This window comes from Homalodisca vitripennis, chromosome 4 (genome assembly GCF_021130785.1).
Source record: "Homalodisca vitripennis isolate AUS2020 chromosome 4, UT_GWSS_2.1, whole genome shotgun sequence".
In the NCBI taxonomy this organism is placed as follows: domain Eukaryota; kingdom Metazoa; phylum Arthropoda; class Insecta; order Hemiptera; family Cicadellidae; genus Homalodisca; species Homalodisca vitripennis.
The window spans coordinates 107870626-107896854 of NC_060210.1; the positions used below are offsets into that span (position 1 = coordinate 107870626).

At 33.5% G+C, this 26229-nt stretch overlaps 1 protein-coding gene across 5 annotated transcripts in view; it reads right to left on the reverse strand.

Moving 5' to 3' along the window:
• Positions 1 to 26229, reverse strand: part of LOC124359934 (inactive ubiquitin carboxyl-terminal hydrolase MINDY-4B-like) — a 75689-nt gene that overhangs the window by 14394 nt on the left and 35066 nt on the right. For all 5 annotated transcript variants that reach the window (XM_046813087.1, XM_046813091.1, XM_046813088.1 and 2 more), the window contains 2 exons: positions 11490 to 11578; positions 1988 to 2202 (listed from right to left, as the gene is read on the reverse strand). In XM_046813087.1, the coding sequence (XP_046669043.1) occupies positions 1988 to 2202; positions 11490 to 11578 (304 nt within the window). The remainder of the gene's footprint in view (positions 1 to 1987; positions 2203 to 11489; positions 11579 to 26229) is intronic.

A 26229-nucleotide genomic window follows, 5' to 3' on the forward strand; every position in this document is an offset into this window, starting at 1 on the left:
TATAAACTTGCTTTTAAAATTGGTATAAATGTAGGTTATATAGTTACTAAGCAATACTAATAATAATTTGAAGGTCACTAGGAAGTATTAACAATCATAAAACTTTCTTCTGGCCCGACGTTTGTACTCTAAAGGTTAAATTTTTCTTTAACTTCTTAAAAATGAATATCATGATCAGAAATAAAAGCGAAGGATTATTAAATTTCATACTAGTAGTTATTTACTCATAAGTACTCCATGGTAGAGAAGAAATCGTTAAGGTCCACTTCACTATGAAGTGTATCTTCGTGAATAATACCAAGAATCAATGGATCATTTGTGCACTCAGCAATTTCATATATGTATTTGCTGTAATTTCATATATGTATTTAATGTAATTTTTATTACATGTTTTCTATTTTAAGAAACGCATTCCAAAGAATACTGTTACACAACGGGCAAGTTACTCTGAACGCCTGTTATAACCTTGTAATAAATGCCTGGCTTTTATTTAGGCCTAATTTAGTTTTTATAAATTTTATTGACTCAACGTCATGTTTTGTACTCTTTTTGGCGAAGTTTTTATTGATTACTGTTCTATTGATGTTATCATTGAATAATGTTCGAATTGTGGTATGTTGCGTGAGTAGCCGAATAGTTCGAAGAAGTATTCCTTGAATAGCCGATTCCGTATTCATTATTTCATTAACACTACTTGTGTTTGTTTTGGGGGATGCAATGTTTCAAGCATTGTTTAAGGAGGGTGATCTTTGGATCATTCAATTAAATATCTGTGTAATTGAAAATTTTCAAAAATCATGATCACATACAATTTCTGTGGCATTATTATTTCTTATTAAAATATATATTTCCTATTAATAGATTTGTAGTTTCTTATCCAATGTGTTTAACACTTTCGTCAATGTGGTCTTTTCTTTGCAAAATTCTTGTAGGGTCTAGCATTGCAGAAAGTCGTTAATTATTTGAAACATATTAAAGGTTAATTAAATTTTTTTGGCATGGAGACACTTTATTTCCTCACCAAGCCAAGTTTTCCCCTTTGACCCATAAAACGGCAGCATTAAATTCATTTGTCTCTAGACTAAACAAAATTCCCATGAACAATGAAGATGATCTAATATAACTCAAGATAACAAAATATATTGCTCGTTATTACGACAGTATATAACTACGACAGTACAAACTATTCATAAAACACTTATAACTACTCCAATATAAGTCAAAACCTACACATAATGCCAATGCCGTTATAGTAGTTTGATGTCCGCGCTTGACAATTATGAGATAACAAAGCAGTAAAAAGTGATCCAGACAACGCATTAAGTGATAAGATAACATTCACGCCAATTTATTGTTTGACACGGCAATGCTCCTGGTAATGATAGGTCGATGATTAAAGTCTATCTCGACAAGTTTATTCCTCTAGTAGCTGCAAACCGTCCGTCCAACCCGCGCGAACCGCCCTCTTTAGTAACTTGTGTTTTGTTTATGTTTTTATTAAGTGTTTTGTGCCATGTTAGGTGTGTTTTCTATTTTAACCTACAAAGAAACGCTAATGCGTGGATATCTGGTTACGTCAAAGTGTTGACGAAACACGTCGTAACGTCGCAAAATTAAGGGACGCCAGAAGGTAAATTCATAATTTTGCAGATTTATGTTTAAGTACTTTAGAGCTGGGTTCTAAAATATATTTTTTTAATATACAGCTTCTTTGTTGCCAACTTTGACTTTGGTGTATTTATCGCCATGCTTATTGTACTATTATGATATTTGTCACTTAAAGAAGATAGCCTATATTTTTCTCGAAGAGGTTTGTTTCTATAATTGTTTAACACAAAACTATGGTAAATTTCCATAACTATGTTATCTTTCAATTTTATTGCAGTTCATTACTATCTGTTGTTGAAACGATTTTTATTAATGGTAAGTGGAGATTTTCTATTATTATTTTTACCAATAATTATAGTTTGTCAATAATATTATTTACAGCTCTATGGAGTTTGCATTTTCTACTCTCTTCTCAAACAGCAGGATTTTGATTATCTCTGCCTGTAAAGCTGACAGGAGGCCCCGAGTGCCATTACGAGGAGCCTTGAGGCCGTAGGCGAGTTCCTTGTCCGGCTCTCTGAACACGATGCCCGTCCGCAACCACTCGCCCCTGGGCGGCGCCACTGCCGTCCCAAACACGATGGTCCTCAGCGCCTGTAACAGAAACACATTGTTGTATATAGACATTATACTATACATAATCTCACAAACACGTACCTACAGTTGGACATTGTATAGCTGACAGGAAGTTCGACCTTGCTGGTGTTTAATCATACGTGGCAGATGGGAAATCTTATATGATGGGTAAGGTAGGATTGGTAGAGGTACCAAATAACAGTGATAAAATCGCGTTAGCCGTGCTTACAGAAGATATTTGCCCTGGGGAGTCTTTTACTAGGATATGGTCTCCTCAACATCCAGAATGGCCTGTTGATGCTTGTATATGCAGGCTTCTCAAACCACGTCAGGTTTCAAAAGATACCCTGCTAATTCTAGCGACCATCCTCCGCAAAGTTCCAAACCCGATGGATCTATCTGAACTCTGATATTGATTCAATAGCTTACTGGACTTGCAGACATGGACTGAAACTTAATGAAACCAAGACTAACTGTATTTTAAAAAAAAGTAAAAAAGTAAAGAATGTCTTATTTTACCAGGCGAAGTTAGGGCTAAGAAGCCCTCTCTAACACTTAACCTGGGGACCAACGGCTTAAAGGTGACTTCCGAACCACCACCAATGGCCGTGCAGGCGGGCCGCTTGCAAGGACAGGATCGCTCAGCGGTCGCCTGTCCAAGCAGCGGCCACGCTCGGCGTTGCTTGATCTGGTTATCTTGCGATAACCGCCGTACCCACTACACTGCGCCATTGGCTAATAGGCTATTATAATAGGCTGTATTTTAATAGGCTATCAACGGCTTATTACTAAAATCGACATTAATACTGCTCCAAGACTGATACTGAACAACAAAGAAATAGTTTACAATGAAAAAGTAAAAAACCTGGGAATAACTATCAATAAAAACCTGGGATGGGCTGATCAGGTGTCACTAATGTGTAATAGGGTTTTTGCCTGTATACATGGCCTCAAGCGATTTGCACAATACTTGCCGTTGGATGTTAGAGTGATGTTGGTGAAAACTCTAGTTTTACCTCACTTCAATTTACTGTGACGTGGTGATCAATGACATGACTGTTGACCTTTCTAATAAAATTCAGCGTGCACAGAATTATTGTATTCGGTTTATTTTCAACTTACGACGTGATGATCACGTATCTCCTTATTTTGAGCAATTATCCCTATTAAAATCCAAAGAACTTAGAGATCTTCATGTACTTAGTCTGTTGCACGCACTAATCCACAATGGTTGTCCAAGTTATTTGGCCCAAAGTTTCGTTTTTATGTCTGATATTAGTGCACGTAGAACTCGTAGGGGTGCATCTTTATTATCAACTCCAGTTCATAGGACAACCTTATATAATAAATCTTTCACTGTTTCCGCATGTCGATTGTGGAACGCTCTCCCAGACAACATCAGAAATATTGACAAGCGCGGTCGCTTTGGGGCGGAGGTTAGGGCCTTTCTGCTGCGGACTCGGCGGGAGTGACGGTTGGTTGGTGGTTCTTGTGGTCACACTTGTGGTAACTGTATGTAAGTTGCGTGGATGGGGAATGAAAGCTGATTAGGATAGGATAGTTTTATTAGTTGCCTGTTGTATTAAAGAGATTTATGTTAGAGTTTAATCGAAATGGTTAATTTTAATTATAATTGATATCTATACATTATTATGTTACATCCAATATGTAATTAGTTATTAAAGTGATTTAGTTTACGTGTCAGTTACAATGTTGTAATAGGTATTTGATTTAATAATAGGTATTTGTTGTAATAACCAATATTTTACTTTGTTTGTTTTGTTTGGAGGTTAAGTGGTAGAGAGGACTTTTAAGTCCTAACTTCGCCTCTGTAAATAAAGACATTTTTCATTTCATTTCTATTATTATGGTATGTGAGAGATACTATATACTTTTTGGTTATCTTTTTCTTTTACTTATTCACCGAACCATTTTTTGTTACCTGGGAATGCTATGACACATAATCCTACTGAGGAGAATGGTATGGTTGGTAAGTTTTCTTCTCCGAATATTCGAGGTTCTATTTCATGTAAATGAACATAAAAGCAACGCGGTTGAAAATACATTCAAGATATATGTTACTGTTTCTACTCAGGAATTGCCTAGAGGCAAAACACGTTTATTAAATTGTATCATGAGTTCTCGAAAGTAATCTAAAGTATGCGTGGGTTATTACAAACAAATAGTGTTTTGCGTCTTAGGTACATTAGAGTAGAGACAGTAGTGTACCTTAGGCCGCTAGTAGTCTGGCAAATGAATGGAGGGAAAATTCTGTTGTCAGTCATGGTAAGTGGTTTTAATAAGGAGGAGGAATTGTTTTGAAACACATTTCTCCTAACAACATCTAATACACACTATGGCCTAACTAGAAATAACACATGGGTTTTGGCATATCAGTTTGTGAAAGATATCAACAACAAAATACGCTATACCTTGTAGGATGAATTGTAAATTATATTCTATATATAACTTACATATATTTTTAAGACAACAACTGTCACTTCTAAGCCTACGGCGACAAGCATTGCAAGAGCAACTGGTTTTTAAAAACCTGTTTTCTATATTATGTATTGACTAATATAAAGAGGCATTATCCAAATATGAGTTTGGACCAGCACGAGTCATAGGTGAAAGTTGTCTTTACAACTGGCCATACTCCTCTGAAAGCAGTTGCACCCACAGGCGTTAAAAATGTAGGTGGTATAACTAGTAGTGAAAGAGTGTAGATGTAACATTACTTTCGTGTATAAATTCCACTGGAAATTCATTACCTTCAGTGCTGGTTTTCCTTCGGGGTAACACATGATAAAAGTGGCTCCTCCATGCAAGCATTAGAACCTGTGATTTTTCTGGATGGTCAAACTCTGAAATTTTCCTTTATTTTTTAAAACAAGTTTACAAAGCATGTGCGCCTTACAGAACAAAACAAATCCCTTATCTTATGAGACAATCATGGAATCTGTGTAACGATCGATGCCATCAATAAAGCCTTAAAGATAACAATATTTTATGTTTACCTCTTCATAACAGTAAAATATTCCACCCCCTTTATAGAGGATTTTTTGGCCCTTTCAAATAAGTTTAAGATAAAGCTTGTAAAAACTGTATTGTAAATAATCCTGCAAACCCTAACAATCTACGAAGTTGGTCATTTGTTTGTGCAAGCGTATTCTCCTGCATTCAAACGGAAAAACTTCCGATCAGGATTCTCTGTTAGCGGCCTGTCAATCCAGAAGCTTTTAATGAAAACTAATATTTTCCTAGCCAGGTCACTGATCATCCATTGAACTCTATGCATGTGTTAATTAAGGGACTAATGAAGAATATCTTACCTTAAGTATCCGCTTTGTTACACCTTCAAACCATAATACTGGATCTTCCAATACTTAACTTTCGTGTTCCCCCAAACAACTACGGCACAAAAATTCACCTGATGACTTATAATCGTTGGAAAAATCCGTCCTTTCCTAAAAGTGAAAAGTAAACCACGGAAGAAAGGAGGTCGTAAACCTGGAATGAATGGATTGATAACTGACAACAGAAAAATGCCATTTAAAATTAAGTGTATAGGAAAAATACTTAAGGAATGAAAATGTGTTTTACCATCAATGCCGAAAAATAATGTAAATACAGAGACCCCAAAAGTGTTTTTCTAAAAAGAAATATTTACTGAAGACAGAAATACAACTAACAAATCTCGGAAAACTGAACATGATTCTGAATCTAATGAATCCAGAAGCTTTTTCACTACAGATTCAGAAATTATGATAAATTTGGACGAGTTGACCAGAAACACGAAGTGGAATTAGAAGAAGAAAAAACAGACAATGTCTTAAATTTCAAACAAACATGGGTATGCTTACAATTGGATGGAACTGGGTTATAGTTTAGTTTGCAACAAAGAATGTATCCACTTCATACACAACCAACAGTCCAATAATAAGGCTTAACATGTATATTATCGGACCACATTTTTATTTTTTCTGCGGGTCCTTAGCGTCCTTCAAAAGAGGTCTTCTCACCTTGCAATGGAGAGCTGCACAGCGATAACATACTTATTGGTATACTTTTTCTATTTATTTTTTTTAGCTTAACATTTCCCTTTTTGTTATTTTCTTGTCGTTACTGTTGTATTACTCCCACCGTTGGTATTTATTTGTCTATTTACACTTTATTTTCTTACTTTATTTACTCTTGTTATATTACTTGTTACTTATTTATTTACTTAATGTTAACTTATTCATTTATTCGCTGTAATGATTTGATACGCTAGAAATATATCAGAAATGTAATAACATAGAACATTGTGTTGGCCATGTTCTTTCCGTTTTAATTGGAGTCCCTACAGTTAGGTCTAAAACAGTTGAGACGAGTGAAAAAACACTTCTACTTTTGTCTGGGCTCAAGAGGAAGACATTTCAGAGATAAAAAAAGAAAACACTATTGTAACACTATGTGTAATACTATTTTTTCAAATCCTTCTACACAAAAGCGAAGAGAATTATGTTTTCCTCTCTCTTTTGATTGTTTCAAGGTTTCGTAATACTTAAAAATATATGAGATGTTTTCACTTAATAGTTACACCTGGTAATTTTAATTGCATAACAATTTTAATTTTACATATACTTCCATTATAGTGAAGTATACTTAATTGTATCCTTTAAGCAAACTCTACTTTTAAATTTTAAAAAGTAATTTGTTAATTGGTTCGTGAAGAAGACCATACATACTGTAGTATGCTATACTATAGTTGTTTATTTATTACTATAAATTATTATAGTATGTTATGTAACATATTTTACTGGAAGAAAAAATAAGTTTTAAAACGTATAATGTAAGTTCATTTAACATAATCAATAAATACATTTTTTTAACATGTTATGTTGTTTTATTTGTCTTCCAAAGCAGTTTTGTGAAGATTTATACAAACAGTATAAAATGGCCCAAGGTCCACAAAATGATTTTAACTCGGCTATTGAACGTAATTTAAGAAAATAATTATATATATATACTATTCCAGTGTAATCCGCCTATACAGAAGGTTTTAAATTATTTTCAACAAATAAAAATACAACGTTTAAACAAAACTAAGTGGCTCAAGGTTAACTATAGCTATATTTTTACAAACCAAAGTAGAGCATTAAATATCACCGACAAGTGGTTGGCATGTTTAGTCACAGTTTTGTCTGTGGGTGTGATATTAAGTGTTGTTTACTATTCACTTTTATTTCTCGGAGTCATTTTCTTCTTTGCTTTATACACTCCTTGAATTATTTATGATTCGAAGAGAAATACAACCATAATTTTCCTGCTTACAACAATGCAGTGTCACAATAGTTGTTGCATAATAATAAAATTAGTAGTATACTAAATAGGAACATATCTTTAAATAATCTTTGTTAATAGGTTGGTAACTGATTCAGTTGAACTGAATTTTTATTAATTTATGCAGACTTTCACTTACTCATTAATTAATTAATTCTGTCTCCCACTGTAATTTTGAAGACCAAAGAATAAAAAGCATAAATTAAAATAATTATTGAATTTTTGGGTCTCCCGTTATTTTGCCATTGTTTGTCTTCAGTATCATTTAAACCTTACTGTACGAAATGTTGTATAATAAGTAATATACCTTTACTAATCTCGTTTTGGAAAAAACCATGATCAAACAACTCACTACGGGAATTTTGAGGAAAGTCTTCTCTAGACACCCAAATCGCGAGTGCTTCGAATCCACGAACTCTTTGGCTAATGTAATCCCAACCAAAAACGTAGCCATCGAGGGGATCCAAGGGGTCCAGACCCCCTCAAATTTTTAATTGTTCAATTACTTCTTTAGTAAACAATTATTATTATTATTATTATTTAAATAATTCTGTATTACAGACATGTACTTCTGAAAGATCGTTATCAACCAAGAAACGGGTCATGAACCTTTTATGAAACAAAATAGGACCTTACTCCAAGAGAAAATATTAGTTGTCTGGACCCCCTTTCCCACAATTTTTCCTGGCTACGTTCTTGATCCCAACAATAAATATAAAGTTTTTGGTGGAACACCAAGGATGACTTTAATGGTAAACTAAGAAATGTAGTTTTTGATCATTGTTTTGATTTAGTATTAATTTCATATTCTTATTTCAACCACATGTGAAGAAATAAGAGTATCAGTACAGATTTACAGGTAGTCATGATAACCACAACCCTCTGATTAAAAATAATTTATGTGAGAATTGTGTCTAGGAGCAAAAGTTTCCCTAACAACATGGTTTATGGTTCAAAATATTACCACGAGTTTTCGAAGTGCATAATACTTGAAGTGTATAAATAAACACATGACACAATACAACTATTGAAATTAATGCAATATAAATTATGTTTTAAGAAAATAACGTATAACAATCCCTTGTTATTTAGAAAAAAGCTTTTAAATGCTAGAATATTAGTTACATTGGAGCCTTCGATAAAATATACCACAGTTCTTGAATCTTAATTATGGATTGCATCTCCCTAATGTATTGAACTTCCTCATAGAAAATGCAAAGAAATAAGATTATCCACCCATCATTAGACTAGGCAATGCTCGGAACCTGACTACGATTCACCACATTAATTCACTTCAACAACCAAGTGTGAAACTATTCGTGCACTGACTGATGGGGTTCTGTAATACTGGAAATACTCTAGGATGGTTATTTCCGAAATTATTTTACAGCACTCATGAACACCTGGACTATCCGAATTTTGAATGTTAATATGTTGGTATTAATTGTTTCATACATAATGGGTCTACTAGACCTGGGTAATGCACCATCTACTCTTGCATCCCAATACCTCGACATTTGCGATTAGTGATTTGCTGCTCCTGAACATCCCTAGGATTGTCCAGATTTAAGTTACCATCGGTTTTCTCCGTAACCAGTATAGATTCATCTGGAATGTATAGACCACCCAGAAATGGGGCCTCCTGGGGTTTACACTGAACTTATACGTCACAGGCAGCGCCGGCGAACTATGTTCCTTCTCGTTTTCTCCCATTTAAGCACATTGTACTCGTACTTTTATCATGTGGGCATTTTGCTTGTGAATAGACCGTATCCTTGTCATTCATTTAATTTTTAATCGTGTCTCTCAATTTTATTTCATTTTTTTAGTGAGGAATACATTTTCCTTTCCTACCTAAAAAATATTGACGATAGCTTGATAATTTCAAACTCCATGTTGGATCATTCTCTCCACAACGTCTAAGGCAGATTCCTGACAAAAGCCAAGTAGTTATGTATTACGTTTATTTACGTTATGAGTCAAGAAAAAAATTTCCAATAATACAAGTTCCTGATATTTAGGCAAAATAATATTTCAAGAAATACGTTTAAAAACGGAAAAAAAACATATGATCTTTGTGAAATGCAAATTGACGTAATCTCAGTTAACTTCGTATATACGGCGATAGATATACACTTATAGAGAAGTTTTTATGGGTTTCGTTCCTTAAAGGAAAGGGGCTCGTGATAGTAGTGGCCGTGGACGATGATTGTACCGGGAAGGGAGGAGCGCGTGTAGACATGCAAGAGTGCCCGGAGTGAGCCGACCTTCTCAATACAAGGGCGAGTGCTCCACTTCCCATGTCGGTCGATAACCACTCACAGCACTCACTCAAGTCAATACATATGACGTAATCATTCATTGCATTGTTTACATCATTTTCCCGGGGATAGAGAGGACACTTTTAGGTTGGAATTTACAAAACATTCTAGTTGTTGCAACGATACAGTTAACTTAATGTTTTTTTATCTAATATTACTGTACCTTTTATCTTTATCAACCCTCTCAAGGAGGATAAATTATGTAGCTCTAACGTAATAACAAGCATTGTTTAGTACAAAGGAACATTTACCTCATTCCGAAGTACAATTGCAATCAAATAAATTACGATGATGACAACAAAAAATAGTAATAAGTGCGTGTAATAGAATCGATTGCATATTTCCTATTTATGTTGATAGAAGAAGCAATACGCCAAACAATTTGTCCAGGCACGAATGAGAAATTTGCGTAAACTGATGTCTTAAACACTGATTGGACTTATTTACCATACAGCAGTGTGGCGACTTCTATTAGTTTGTTACAGTTCGGAAGCCGAGAACCAATTTTCATTCTGTAATCACACAACTTGTTTATTTAATCGATAGAAAAATATCCCCTATGAAACTAATCGACTTTCAGCTGCGTTAGTTTTGGTAGCTGTCGACATCTGAGGATATCAAAAGGGTTTAAAATAGTAAATAATTTTTCGCGGATTAATTGTTCTTTTGTCTTGATGCACTTAGAACCAACTAAAGTAAATAAATGTTAAATTAATTTCAGCTATAATTGTTGTTAACACGTTCGCAGAGTATAGTTTATATTTGGAGTGTGGATAGACTATACACTGTGGATAGACAGACTATTATAGACTTTGGACAGCCTATAAATACTCTTTACTGAGAAATAATGGCTACTCTCAATCTTATTCTGCCGCAGTCAGTTGTCATGTTGTAGCCAACTAGGCTAGATAATTAGAGCTATCGATGATTTAATTATCATGGTGGATTCTTATTATACTGCAAATTATTATAATGAAAATTTTTGTAACTCATGGGTTGTAAAATTGTATTATTAACAAATAGTGAGGTCAAATCAAAACAAAAATCCTACATGTACTCTATTTAAAAAATAATAAATTCGATATTTTTCATGTGAGCGCGCTAGGTAATGCAGGTTTGTTTTATATTTTTTCTGTTTCAATTTCATTGATTTGTTTTATTTAAACCAATATCAAATTGTTGTTCAGCATAACTTCTAACTATATTTTATTCAATAGACCAAATAAATGTGGAAAATATTTGTTGACATAAAAAAAAACAATACGTAAACTTTAATAATTTGTATTTTTCATAAGTTGAAGAAAAATGGGCGGCTCTAAGTTACAACAGGAATTGTTTTGGGGGAATTAGTCCCACATAACGAGGTTTTAACTACACTAAATAGAAATGGGGTGATTTTATTTACATAAACGCACGAAAAATAATATAAAGATTACAAGTACTGTGGTACAAAAGTCAGAGAATCCGTAGAGTGACATATTTCTGATTATTTCACTGCCACATTTTGAAAAACATTAAATGACACAGAAATTTTTTTTCTGAAACCTAAATCTTATACAAAACAATAATGTTTATACTACTGATTCACAAAACAGCTGCCTCAAGCCTTGTATGTCATTTTACTTCTTTATAGTATTTGATAAAGGTGCAGAAACTGACCACTGCCATGTCCTCGTTGATGGGCGAGCCTCCGACCACCGGCACCCTGCCCGCAGACCGCTGCTGGTTGCGGGCATACATGACCCGGTCTGTAACACATCAGACACCCGTCATATACACCTGGTAAAATTTCATTGTTATAAATCTATCAGTATAAATCCTTTTCTTTATGGACTCCGTAAAATATTAGCACTAAAACACCATTTTCAGTGAAGATTTAAACAACTCGCGTGGATATCGGTTCCATGAAGTGGATATCGGTTTCTTCCTTTTAGTGTCTGAAGTGTTTTACTCTGTAGATGAGTTCATGTTACGCCGCTGGGACCACTAAATTTTCGCAACAGTACCGATACTGAAGCCATGTATGAATGAGAGGGAGAATGCAATTTAATGTATGTATGCGAGCAGTGAATGAATCTTAGAATAGCAAATTGCAGGATTTTTAGCTTTATTTATTGACGTTTGCAAATACAATGTAACATTGTTTGAAAGCAATAAAAATATGATTGATTGATTGATTGATGAAATACAGTACACTGTCTGTTAAATAACAGGCAAAGAGGAAATCGACATAAATCTGAAAAAGAAAAACACTAAACCAGGTGCGATCAGTTCAACTTTATTTCTTTCAAAATACTCCAAGTAATACTTACAGGTGTGGAATGAAAAACAAGGAAGGTTAAAAAAGGTAACATACAACTAAAAACATAATCAGACCAAAAATCGTAATAATTTTCAACCATACTTAACTTTTTAGAGTCAATAATTGTATATCCAAATATCTGTAACTAACAGCATATATTATTTCTGTTTGTTGCAAAGATTCCGATAAAAATATAATTATATTATAAATTTTAATAAATCATTTGTGTTATAAATTTATACGCTCCGAATTGCTAGGAATTATTTTTAGGATTAATTATATCAAAATTTAAAAAGACTCAAACAATTTATTTCGAATAAAATATTAATATTTTCTGTTGTAAAACCTAATATATTCATAGAAATGCCAGTAGCTTACTCAACCACGAGCTATAATTTCTTTATACGTGTGCAACTTTTCTAAAAAAAAAATATGTATAAATCTCAAGTCGGCTTTTCACCCAAAGAAACAAAAAAATATGTAGTATCAAAATTAATTCGAGTAAAAGTTCATTAAAGTAAATCATCATATAATAACTCAAATTAATAACTACTAATATATAACAAATTCAATTATTTCCTAAAAAAACCATTATGTGCAAAAAATATAAAGCAAATTTCGAATAAAAATTTACGTTTAATTACAAAATAATATTGCTTCAAAACATTAAGAAAGTTCATTAATATTAATTATTCTTAAAACTTAACAGTCGTTCTGACTTCTGAACTTCAACAAACATTTAAGAATTTAACTATAACATAAAAAATTAATATACAAAGATCAAGAATTAAATGTGCTTAAAAGTGCTATATATATATATATATATATATATATATATATATATATATATATATATATATATATATATATATATATATACAGAGTATTCGTGTGTTTCTTAATTCAGCCTTGAATTCTAAATACTTCGAATTAATCAGACAGACATTGACATTAATCTTAGCGGGTACAACGGTTATTGCAAGATAACCGGATCAAGCAACGTTGAGCGTGGCTGCTGCTTGGATGGGTGACCGCTGAGCGATCCTGTCCTTGCATGCAGCCCGCCTGCCCGGGCATTGGTGGTGGTTTGGAAGTCACCCTTAAGCCGTTGGTCCCCAGGTTGTGTTAGAGAGGGCCTCTTAGCCCTAACTTCGCCTGGTAAAATAAGACATATTTACTTTTTTTACTTTTACATTGATGAAGACAATTTCAATTTGCGTTTATCAACTACATACACCTAAAAATCTAAACAAGACACACCTTCTTCTTGTTTATTTTGAGGTAACTACTACAATTATATAGAGTTTAATACGTACATTCTTCCGATCCTGAATAACTAAATTTAATTTTGGTGATCTGTATGTAGTATATTTAAAATCGAAAAGTAAAACCTTTTTAATTTTTATGGTTTTGTGATTGAGCTGGTTCTCAAATTTTAATTACTCAGGCTATAACCCTGAGTTCGAAGGTAATACATCTTTTTGTGAATTTTTACAGGCGTTTTTATTAATTTTTTAAAAGTTTTATTGGGGTGTTTGACTTTTAAAGGTACTGAGCGCAGACCTGAATTTGGTGATAGACTTTTCATAAAATAATATTTTTATTTTAGTACTATATTGCTTAAAGCTATTAGATAATGTTTGAGTAATGGGTGAAGAATTTACTTCTTTAAGTTGAAGTAAATAACAATGAAAATAACTTTCATGAGTATCCGTGAGTCAGATCATCTTAAATGTGAAACATGTTATTTTACAATTTAAAACATTTATAAGAAAAACGAAACGTTTTAATCCTTTTTATACAATTAGGTCAAAAACTGATACTCTGTTATCATACATGTTATAATCCATTTTAAACCAACTTTGGGGTGCTTGATCGGTATACATCAATTATCTATTTCGTAAACTACACTTTTATGTTTTGAATTTTACAAGTATTCCATATATATTTAAATCGCTATCACACACAATTTTCAAAGTGTAATTGAATGGGATTATGAATGTTTTAAAAGTAGGATAAATTATTTTAATTTCGTTGATCCATTTTAAAAAGTTTTAAAACATTTTATATTTAATTTTATCGGATAGGTTTTAGAACTGATTAGATAGATTGTTTGAACAGGTTAGGATACATTCGAACTGTGACGAAACTCGAAATGATGAATGTCTTAAATAGCATTCCTTACATGCATTTGTAAAAGTCATAAATCTCACTATATTTTTATTAGACTGTTCATTTCTGTCATCGCATAGTTTATCAAGTGTGTTAAATGTAAAATCTACATTGAAACTAAAATATTTTTATTCTAAATAATATTTTCTGGGATATAAGTGCCGTGCCAGAACTATGAGATTTTAACTTACTATCCATTCACTCCTGTGATATGGAGTGCCAATCTCATGAGTGCCAATCTCATGTAATCATGGCTCCCATGATCTAATCTACCATCGAGTTCAACAGTTTCTATATTGTGATATTTTATAATAAACTGTGCAAGCTAACTGTACAAATATTAATTCGTTTAAACAAGCTTTATAAACTATAACACATATTTTTAAACTATAAATATCAAATAATTAAATCGCCTTCTTAAGTAAAACTAAAAGATCTAATATGAAAACCAACGAGCCTGTGTAACGTGTATTGCAGGTAGCCGAGCAGAACTGATACTACTCCTCAGACAAGAGTTCCGCCTAACTGAGGCTGCATGTAGAAGTGACGCAATTAAAAGTTAAAATACGTTTTGATTTGCTCCACTCTGTAACTCCCCAGGAGGAAGTAACAGAATGAAGCACGCCATCTTTATTTAACGCCTGACACGTTCTGCTAGAGTGTCCTGTCGAGTTACTTTAATAGGCAATTTAAGTTACAACATTAGAATATCACCGTTGTTTAAAAAAATGTAACAGTATAAACTTGCCGAGTAAGGTAGAGAGTGCAGACCGCACAGTACAGAGTCATGCCTTATAAAATGTGCATTCATTCAGATAGGATTTAAACATACTTTACTGCCCAGGAAGGCGCTTGAGCAGAAACAATGATTGTAGAGTGATTTCTAGACAAAACTTTACAGTGTTTAGTCTCCGCTACATTGTTCCTGCATCAAGCATTGGATTCTATGTGAGTAATTAATCATAACAAGTTTTATCATTTTCAGTTCATTAATAACTATTTATTAAAATTATATTTATATTATTACTAGCTGTTTCCCGCCGCTTCGCACGCTTTTCGTAAGCTTTGCTCGTGTATGTGCACTTCTGGTTGAAGTGAATTATATTTCCAACGACGATGTAGAGTTTGTATTGTTGCCACGATCAAGAAAATCTGTCAAAAGTGTATGTTTATAACCATTGTCTACGTACATGTACTTTATTATAAAGTGGTCTAACACTCAAGCTTTAAGTTCAAGCAGAAATGTATTTTGAAGACAAATATACATCAAAGCTTAGCGCCTTCAAATAGTTTTTCGCTATTTAATATACTTAACTGTCTCGTAATCGCAGTTTATAGTGTACAGGCGCTTTAAAAACTTTTAACTTTTGCAGTGCCGCCTGGTGGCGAGATACATCAATAGGCATAGCATATAAACCTTCTCCGTCGAAAAATACATATACATACAAATTTTCATAATGATCGGTCAAATAGTTTACGATTCTATAAAGGACATACATACAAACATTCATTTTTTTATATATAGAGTACTATTAATATCGTAATAATAATTAAAAGGTAGCTAATAGTGGTACTATGGACTATTACTATCCACAAAAAAGGATTAACAGTCTTAAAAATTACTTTTTATAACTATAACTATGTATAATGAAAATTAATATAAAATTTGTCGTAATAGACATTTAATGTATCTATTGATTTATTTTATTTGAATGAATATTGTAAGTCATTATTGTTTTCTTAGTTTTGGCTTAACGTTGTTTTTGTTATCTTTTATAAGTAATATAGTTTTTCTACTAAAGCAGAGATAATTGTTTAAACATTTCTTGCAAAATAATAGTTTATCTTCATAATTTATGAAACACAGGGTTAACTATCCTACTATTTTTATAAGGTCTATCTTTTTATTGGCTTTACGTTAATCAAGGCCTACACAAAGGGCAAGTAAAAGTGTTATTCTGTCTTATGTACAGTATCTACGTGATATCTCGTAAACTAATCGAGCTAGAGTTAACACCACGAGTTTGGTTTGTCAAGTTAAATTTTGCATGATACTTAATGAAGTTTTAATGCTGTCCGCTTAGAAACAACTAAGCAGGCGACATCGCGTTCGAAGCTGGTGCAAGTCCCCCCCCCCCCCCCGTCATCAATGGCATTAGCTGAGCTGCAGCGAAGTATCAGTCAGAAGGTCTAGCACAATGTCTCTTCTATATGATTAATTATATAAGTAATTACGGATGTTTATGTCCGTAGATTATCTTGAAAACGAAATAACTACACATGAAACTTCAGTGAAGCCTGTAACGCGTCATTTGGTCTGGCACTCATACCTTGTTCTGAAAAGAGACGCGTTAAAAACTTTCCTGGTCGGAATTAGAAAAGTCATTCAATGACTTTCGTTACTTATATAACTGATTCACAGTTTAAGTAATTAACAATGAGACAGTTTAACTCTGTATTGATGACGGGTGTATCTGTATTATTAAGTAGCATAATACTTAATGTAAGGTATTAAAGTAATATATGCAATCGACGAGATCGATGGCAGATAATTAAAAGTTATGGGGTTAGTTATAGTCAAAGTGCCGAAGTACGGGCGATATGACGTGTGATATTGGCGTGATCGTGACTCATCATTCACCACGCTACTATCGTTCCCGGACAACGAGTGTTTAACACAAGGAAAACTAATATAGCCTGAATAACGCAAACAACAAGTATTATTTTATCCGATTCACATTTCTGATATTACAATATTTTTGTTACGTTAGCTTACAGATACAAGTGTTGGATATCCTTCAAAGATTAAGAAAACGTCAGGGACGTTGAGTGATGGTTGCCAATGTTTGTTACCAGCCGACATGGACACGATTGAAGATTCTGGACTGGTATGGGTACCTACGGCGAAAAATAAAACTTTGTCATTATTAAAGTAATAAAAAATAGAAATGCAGTTGTCAAGGTATTACCTAAAACTACTAATTTTCACCGGAAACTTATTACCTCGTTTAAGTTCAAAAGCATTTAAATTTGATATTTTTGATTCGATATATACCATAGCTTCACCTGAAGATTAATTTATAATTAACCATATATATAAATGAATGTTTGCCTGTATGTCCTTTGTAGAGTAAGAAACCTATTAGACCGATCAGTATTAAAATTTGTATATATAATGTGTGTGTGTGTGTGGTGTGTGTGTGTGTGTGTGTGTGTGAGTGTGTGTGTGTGTGTGTGTGTGTGTGTGTGTGTGTGTGTGTGTGTGTGTGTGAGTGTGTGTGTGTGTGTGTGTGTGTGCGTGGTGTGGTGTGTAGTGTGTGTGTGTTGTGTGTGCCTAGTGTGTGTGTGTGTTCAAAGCCTTGCACATTATAAACTGCAAATTGTTACGTATAGTAATGTGTGTGTGTGTGTGTGTGTATTGTGTGTATCTGTGTGTGTACGTTAGTCAGTACATGTATGTGTGCAATGTGTGTGTGTGTGTGTGTCAATTTTGTGTTTTGTGTGTCGTGTGACAACAAGTGTACACTCTGCATGGGATGTGTGTCGGCTGGTGTGTGTGTGTTGTGTGAACCCAACGAAGTGCTTTATACATGTCATTGATGCAAAGCTTACACCAGGCGTGCGAAGCCGCGGGAAACACTAAGCATAAAATGGAAAAAGTGCACATTATAAACTGCAATTACAAAACTCTTTTTACGTATCATTAAATAGTCAAATACTAATTTGAAGCACGTCGGGAATTTGTATATGTATAATAAGTAACAAAGTCGAGTAATGTCTGGTGAATGGTTCTTTCTAACATCCAATGCTAATTTATTTTCTTGATTTTGGCAACAAGGTAATGTTTCTGTTTGTAAAAATTTAGAACCAGATGCTCATACGAGGGCAAAGCTTACAATCTGTTTTTGCGAATTCTTCGCGGGAAACATCTAACAAATAAAGGCCTTAAATTCCGAGACTGTGGAATGTTTTAGAATGAGACAGCGATTTTTGTTGTAATTTCCTACTGTTTTTGTAATGGATAGATTCACAAGAATCAAAGAAGTTGAGTCCTGCTCGATACCTAAAGAGTAAACAGCCGTTTGTCTTGGAGATGGTTCCACACACGTTTGTAAAGGCCCTTTAGAATTTGGTTGTTCTCTAGTATTTGCAAACCATGCTTCACAATTGTACTAGTATGAGGAGCAATAAGATCACCTGTCAATATTTTCGATCCTGCAATAACAATATCTCCCGAGAACTGTGGAATGTGAAGTTTCCAAGCTTTTTGTTGTAATTTCTGCTACCATTCAATTTGGCATATGTACAAGAATCATAGGTTGTCTTTTAATGGACATTGCTAGTCCATGTAAACACGCTGCCAGTTCTACTTGCTGTCCACACATCACAAACTTATTTGGGTTGTTCTCCTATTGCACAGATTAAACTTCTTACTGATGCTATATCCCTGTCAATATTTTTCCAATAACAATATCTCCGAGCTAGGTCCTTCATTTTTACAATTCCAGAATGAGTGATATGTAATTCAGAAAGACTTTAAGGTTGCGGACTTTGAAGGAATGACTACTTTGTCCACAAAAACTTACTCCTTTGTGAAGATACTGTAATCGGTGTTCCGTTGTTTCAAGAATAATCTCTTTTTAGTTATGTTAGAATTGGATCTCCGTCTGTAAATTTTACAATAAAGGGTACTGTAATTGTTTTCATTGAAATAGCACTCGTATAGTCTGTTCATTCTAAAGGTTTCTTCATCGATGTTTTCATATTTGCCAACCCAAAGGTGATTTAGAAAAATAGTCAGATAATACATGTGGTTATCTGACCACCTGTGTACAATTGTATAATTGTACCCATTTATGAATGTCGCATAGCGGAATAAACGTGAAGCTGTTGTTAATGGCAGACTCTTGTTTGCATGAAAAGTGGGTTGTATTGGTTTGGTATCCACAACAACTTCCTCCTTACAAATACTAGTAAAACTTTTGAAAGGGCCAGAAAATAGTCGTAGCTTCCTTCTCCGACAGTGAATACCCCCTTTCAGGCGATGACAGTCATCTTAATATAAATGCAAATGATAAACACCCAGATAATCCAAGTGGACTTGCATCTCTAGTTAGAGTTAGAGGAAGGTTTGGATCAAATGGAACAATCAATTTATATTTGATATTTTCTGTTTCACACTGTTGAATGAAATTTCCCAATTTGAATTCTTTTAAAGTTTAGAGTTCTTCTTTATTGGTTAAAAAGTTGGTTTTTTTTAAAGTCTATAGGAGTGTAGATGCATGAGGAATTCACTCTAAAAAGGTGCGAACCCTACACACAACCGTATACACGTTCAAAGACTACCTGAGTCGAGGGGTAACTGCTAGTTAGATATTCATGCGCATAAAATACGATGGTAATACATTTCTTTGTGTACAGTTACGTTAAAATAAACCTCCTGAAGGTCAAAATTGGTTTAAAATGATAAAGTACGATGACAATATTTTATAATGTTACACAAGAAATATAAAAATACAATCCCACTAATATTATAAATGCGAAAGTTTTAATATTTGGATATGTGGATGTTTGGATGTTTGAGATTTGTCCCTCGAATCACGCTGAAACGCATATACGGATTGTGCTGATATTTGGAACAGGTATAGCTTTTGGTCTGAATTAACATTTAGAGTGCTTTTTACCACCCATTAACACATTCATTTCACCGAATAAAGTCGAATTCAAATTGAAAAATTAGTTTCGTTTACATTCGAATGTTATGATAAGAACGAAACGTATTTTGACAGCTGTTGACAGCTATAGTTCGACAAACTTTCTGAAACATCTGTTTACATTTGATTTTTATCAATAATAAGTAAAACAGTGCTTGACCGGTAGTGTAATGCAGATAGTAAATAAAACATTAATATATAAATTTTATTTTACTCCAGATTGCGCCAGTGACGAATTAAAATCATCTAATGCATTAAATTACTGTTATATAAAACTAACCTTAATGAACAAAAGTTATGATGTTTTCACATAAGTTACTTTAAACTGGTGGGCTTCCTTGACATTATGATATTACATTTTAACAATGGCTTACGGAAAAAAACAGAGAAATGAATACTAACATGCCTCAACGATTCATTCTTTCCCTGGCTACAGTCCAAAAAAAAAGTGTAACGCAAAACTTTAATACGATTATTTTGGAATGTTGCATAACCTTAATAAGGATTTCCCCACTTATACCGGAAGTCCATAAAGAAGTAGGTAGGACTTCCCCCTAGGTCGTAATAGGCTTTTCAGTCCTAGCAAACTCAACTATGTCAACACGATTTTGACCCAAAGCAGATTTCCGAGAACTAGATAATCGAACTATATAAAATTTGATCGAGGCAAATATGGCAAGCTAAACTGTGGCATAGTAGGTAAGTGAATTTAAATAGTCTTAATATAGTCTTATATATATAGATATATATATATATATATATATATTTATTTATATTTATTTATTTTTATATATATTTTTATTAATATAATATAATGAAAAGTGTATTGGAAGTTATTTACAAATAAATGTAATGTAATAAGCCCTAAGTATAAGATCTACACAAACATTCTCGTACACACAACAGTTAATCAAGAAGTATGATTATGCTATCAAACTAATCTCTAACTTAAAACTGATGTATTAAATTTACACATTCCATTATTTGAAATTGATACCGTAGATAAATATATTTTTCTTTTACTTTTAATTTGTATCAAAAATACTTGGAATCGTCATGATACATTACGATTGTTACTTTGTATATAAGCGCATTACTATTTCACTCTTAGATACATACTGTATACCTGTAGTACTTTATCTATATGAAGCATAATACTGTGGCGTTAGTCTAGACCTAAAAACGTCTTGGCTTTCATTATTTATTTGTGTATTTCAAATTTGTGTTCTTAATTTGATAGCGGATTTAAAACGTGTGATAATTTATTCCAAAACTTTTCAGAATCACCAGACTCCGTAACCAGACTTAAATCAGTTATCATGTACTCCAATAATTGACTCTTGTGACGTTTAATTTTATTGTGTTAGACTTTCGATTCAGGAATGTAAATATTTTCGTTCACTCGTCTATAAACATACCAACAATAGGTAACATTTCATCTTCGGGAACTGCCAAGCAGCCCCCCCAAGCCTCCTTATACAAAATTATTATAACAAATATTACGAAACGTCAGTTTTCGCAAAAGAACCTGGATCTACTACAAGTCTTAACTCACTATATAAATTTTAAAATAAAAGAATTTAAATAAACATCTGATTTTTATAAGTATAAATGTTAATTATTTAAACTATTGTATTTTTAGTGTAACAAAATGTAATCATTCTTATACCAGAACTTGAACTTGAATTGTATTCTTCATTCTATATTTATGGTTTGTTTTTTTTTTAATTGTGTCAATAAACGCGTAAAATCTTAAAAATAGTGTATCCTCGTATACAAAATTAAAAATGGAGAAACGAATACGGCTAAGAGAAAGTGCTTTTTCTACTATGTAATTTTCGAAACACTTAAAAGGAAAATATGTAGACAATAGTTGTTTGTTTGGGTTGAATATAACTAATAATATATTAAAAACTTAAATTTTCTAAATTTCTTGAGTTTGCATAACATGGAGAACGAATGATTGGAGTTGATTTGAGTTGACAACGTCTTTTCTCGGTAGCAATAGCTTTTATTTATAGAGCGGAATTAATAGCTAATCATTGCTTACTCCTGTGAAAGGACAATAAAAATAAAAGTTTATAATGCTGTAGCTCGGCCTCGCAGTAGTGCAAGGTTTTATTTGATACAATTGAAAGTTCGATGATAAGGCACCCCTTATTGTCGATGCGATCTTAATGGCTTTTGGTCGTAAATCTGCACTTCCTCCTTCACTTGAATAAAACTTCTTCCGTAACACAAACGAGATTTGTTTCCTACAAACACATGGCTTTTAAATGGCTTTTGGTCGTCTCTGCACTTCTCGCTTCACTCCATAAACTTCCGTAACACAACGTTGTTTGTTGGTACCTACAATAGCGTTAATTGCTATTGGTTAGAGATTATAATTCTGTCTTCACTTTTAAAACTGTTTCCGTAGCACAAACGCGATTTTTTTCTCTACAATAACGACGTTTGAATACGTTGATTGAATGAAGTGTATTTCGCATTTAAACTAATAAATTTACTTTTGAACACTAATCAACATTTGTCAACTACATCGGACATACACCTATAACTCTTACTCAACTTTTGTGTCAATTAAAATTTAATCAATACACAATTTGAGTTTACGATAATTGAAATATCAGTGTACAATTTATTTACCTTTAGTTGTAGTATTTTGTGTGAAAATGACGTCAAGCACTCCACATTTTTGAATAAAGAAGTTATCTGCTTTATTATCCCATCAAAACAGTATTATAATGCTTTAAAAAGTCCCGTGCTATTTATGGACGGGATATGTACGGGCGTTACCTTCATGAGTACTCGATTTCCGCACACCTAATTAGAGGTTGTCACATTGTCAAAAAACTTGTGAATATTTCTAACAGTGTTGTGTGTTTTCAGTACATGAATTCAATGATGTATGTTAAGTCTATGTCTTTTTGCGGATATAAACGCATCTAGCCTTAAGTTATTTTTAGGCCTTTAAACATTGCTTACTCCTTTAAAAATAAGACATTAAAAACAGTTGATTTATTTTTAAAATTTTCGTGAAAAAATTGAAAGTTAAAAATAAGGCAATTAACTATGCGATTTTAACACAGCAGTATTTATTATCTGCACTTTTTAAGTTCGATCTAAACAAACGGTCGAGCAATGAACAAATTCTAAGTTTTACTTGCCTAAATGTAAACGTGATTAGGGTAGCCCTTTTTCGGTAGAGAGAATATAGTGAAATGCGTTCCTTAAATCCATAAAACTTCTGTACGTAAAGAATCATAAACGATATTCTGTCTGCCCCACTTACTGTTAAGCGCTGGGAGTGCAAGATCGAATTCGGAATGCATAATTGCAGATAATAAAAGAAATGTTCCTGCACGTGAGTGCACACGTAAACAAACGGTCGAGCAAAAATGAACAAATCCTAAGTTTTACTTGTTATGTTAATGTGCATAGGGTAGCCCTCGTAGAGAGAATATAGTGAAATGCGTTATAAATCCACAATCAATGTACGTAAAGAATCATAAAAGATATTCATCACACTTACTGTAGCGCTGGGAGTGCAAGCTCCAATCGGAATGCATAATGACTAAAAAGAATTGTTCCTGCAAGTGAAAGTGCACCATACTGTACACGCATTGTGTACGGGTCACTGTAATATTTACTTACGGGTGTCGGTGACTTTACCCTCAGCTAACCTCCCTGAGCATTCCTTCATAGCCTTGTGTAAGCCCCGTGTGGCACACCCGTGAGATATCCCTTATGGCGAGCTCGGCGTTTCAGAAATCATAAGGCTATTCCCCCATACTGAAACATGTTTATAATAAACACTTTACAAAAAGCACGCGGAGGCACCTAAAATCTTCGTCGACCAAATATCTGTATATGTAAGACGGGTTTCTAATACGATAAGTTACTAAACATTTACAGTTATGACAGTTATACATACTTACATTAATCATGCTCGGAGTAAAGAAAAGCTTTACATAGCTCTGTACGATATAAATGGTTTATTACTTTTTTTACTATTTACAACAGGAATTTCATTGGTTTGTACATTATTACTACGAATCTGTTTAAAAACGTTTCTTTTTGGACGTCATTACGTGTTTTATGTAGTTTATTATTGCACTATTTCAATGTTTGACCTATCATACACACATGTTGCCTAGTCTTACTAAAATATTTTAAAATGAGTAATATTATTGGTAAATAAACAATTATTTAAAACACGACATTAACGCAATAGACTTCAAATTCACATCTTTTTACGGAAAAAAACTACTTTATTTTCTATTACGGTAAGTGCAATTGTTTTACTACAGAAAGATATTATATTTCAAATAATTATTTACTTTCATAGTTTTTTTTAAATTACATCCAATAGTTGGTTAAATTGCTCTGAGTGTGGAAAATAACAATGTTTAAAAATTTCAAAGAGATGATTACGCAAGTAGGATGGACATAACGATAATGATTCATCCTTAATAATTTAATGAAACAATCCCAATTGGCTTTTACAATCCAAAAATTTTATCAACCTGTTAACTATTAGTCACTAGTACTACTAGTGTAGCTAACTGCGTCACTGTAAAGGCTACTTCTATACACAATTATTCATACTGTTTGTCTTTTTTATCAATTAAATAGTGGACCCAGTCCAGCTTCACAATACTTTTTTATATTTCCGTATATAAAACGAGATATCCTACAATAACGCGATTTTATCTTCAAGATTCTGATGGGTATTGATCAGAAGTGTATTTCGCCATTACAAAATAAATTAATGTACTAATGGTACTAATTGAAAAAGACAATTTTACAGAAACTGCTCGGCTTCAATTGGAAAGGTAAGTCTGTAAAGGGATTTAGTCCTAGGAATCACAAAATTCACCTTCTTCCCGTTCTAACATCCAGTCAGTATGGTACATGATTTTAAAGATTGATACGAAGGTTATCACTAATCGTGCACCATTGCATAATTTAGAGATTAAGGTTGACGTAGTAGATCCCATTAAAATCTTAGTACTATATACAGTAAAAAGTTTATACGGAGATATTCCAGAGGGCTGCAAGGAATTCAGACATATGTAGAAAAATGAACTTTCTCATCAACATCTAGCACAGTGTTGTGTGTTTTCAGTACAAACAAGTGTGTATGTATCTGTGAATCAATTTTTGATAGAACCTCAACGTGCCTGTTACTTCTTCGTTAAAAATGTAGGTGATATAGGTGATTAGAATTAAAAACTTTGAATCAAGCAATTATAGTCCTACAAATTAAGTAATTTTTTAAACTATGCCACATATAAAACAGGGTGGGGCAGAGTGGACTCCCTATTGTATTTTTCGCAATCTAAACAACGGTCGCCGAGCAAATGAGAAGCGAAATTCGCGCCGTTTTTACTTGTTATGTAATGGTGGGGGAAAGATGCCATTTTTAGTAGTCACCTATAATGGACTGGCGAGCATCGTGGTTTTGTAGTCGTAAACGTTCTTCAAAATAAGGATAGTGTGGTGGCGAACCCAGCGTGAATTCGTAGCGCTTTGGTTTGAATCGTCATGATAGGTGCATAATGCTAAAACCATAAGGAAATAGATTCCTGCAAGTGTATGGGCGACACGATCTGCACTGCCTAGAAAACCAGTCGGACAAACCAAAGTAGTGTGAGGACACCAGAGAACATAATGGGCGGTGAGAGCGTCTTATAATTCCACAATCAATGTACGTAAACCAAATGCTGAAAAGCTGCTCTTGGATCACACTTACTGTAGCGCTGAGGCGTGAATTTTACACTCAGACCTTCATTTACACCCTTATAAGATGATTTGTTCAAGAATTGATGCCAGCAGATTTTGTAAACGTCAGATGCTTGCACAACAATACTGGCTTCTTTACAACCGACATATTCTGTGGTCTAGTGGATTGAGCCACATTTTCACCTCTTGGGCACAGTAAATATAGCAAAAACTTTCGTTTACTGGGCAGCTGAATTCAACCCACGAAAGAATCATACAAAAAGATCTTCATTCACACAAAAGTGACTGTAGCGCTGTGTGCATGTGTCCTCGGAATGCATAATTGGCCCCTCCCTAAAAGAATTTTTTGAATCGGAAGTGCACACGTAACTGTGAACGCTGTACGCTATTGATGAGATGTTGGAGACATTTTCTTCCCAGATAATGAAGAGTAGGGTAGATGGGTAGGAAAATATTATGGAAGCCT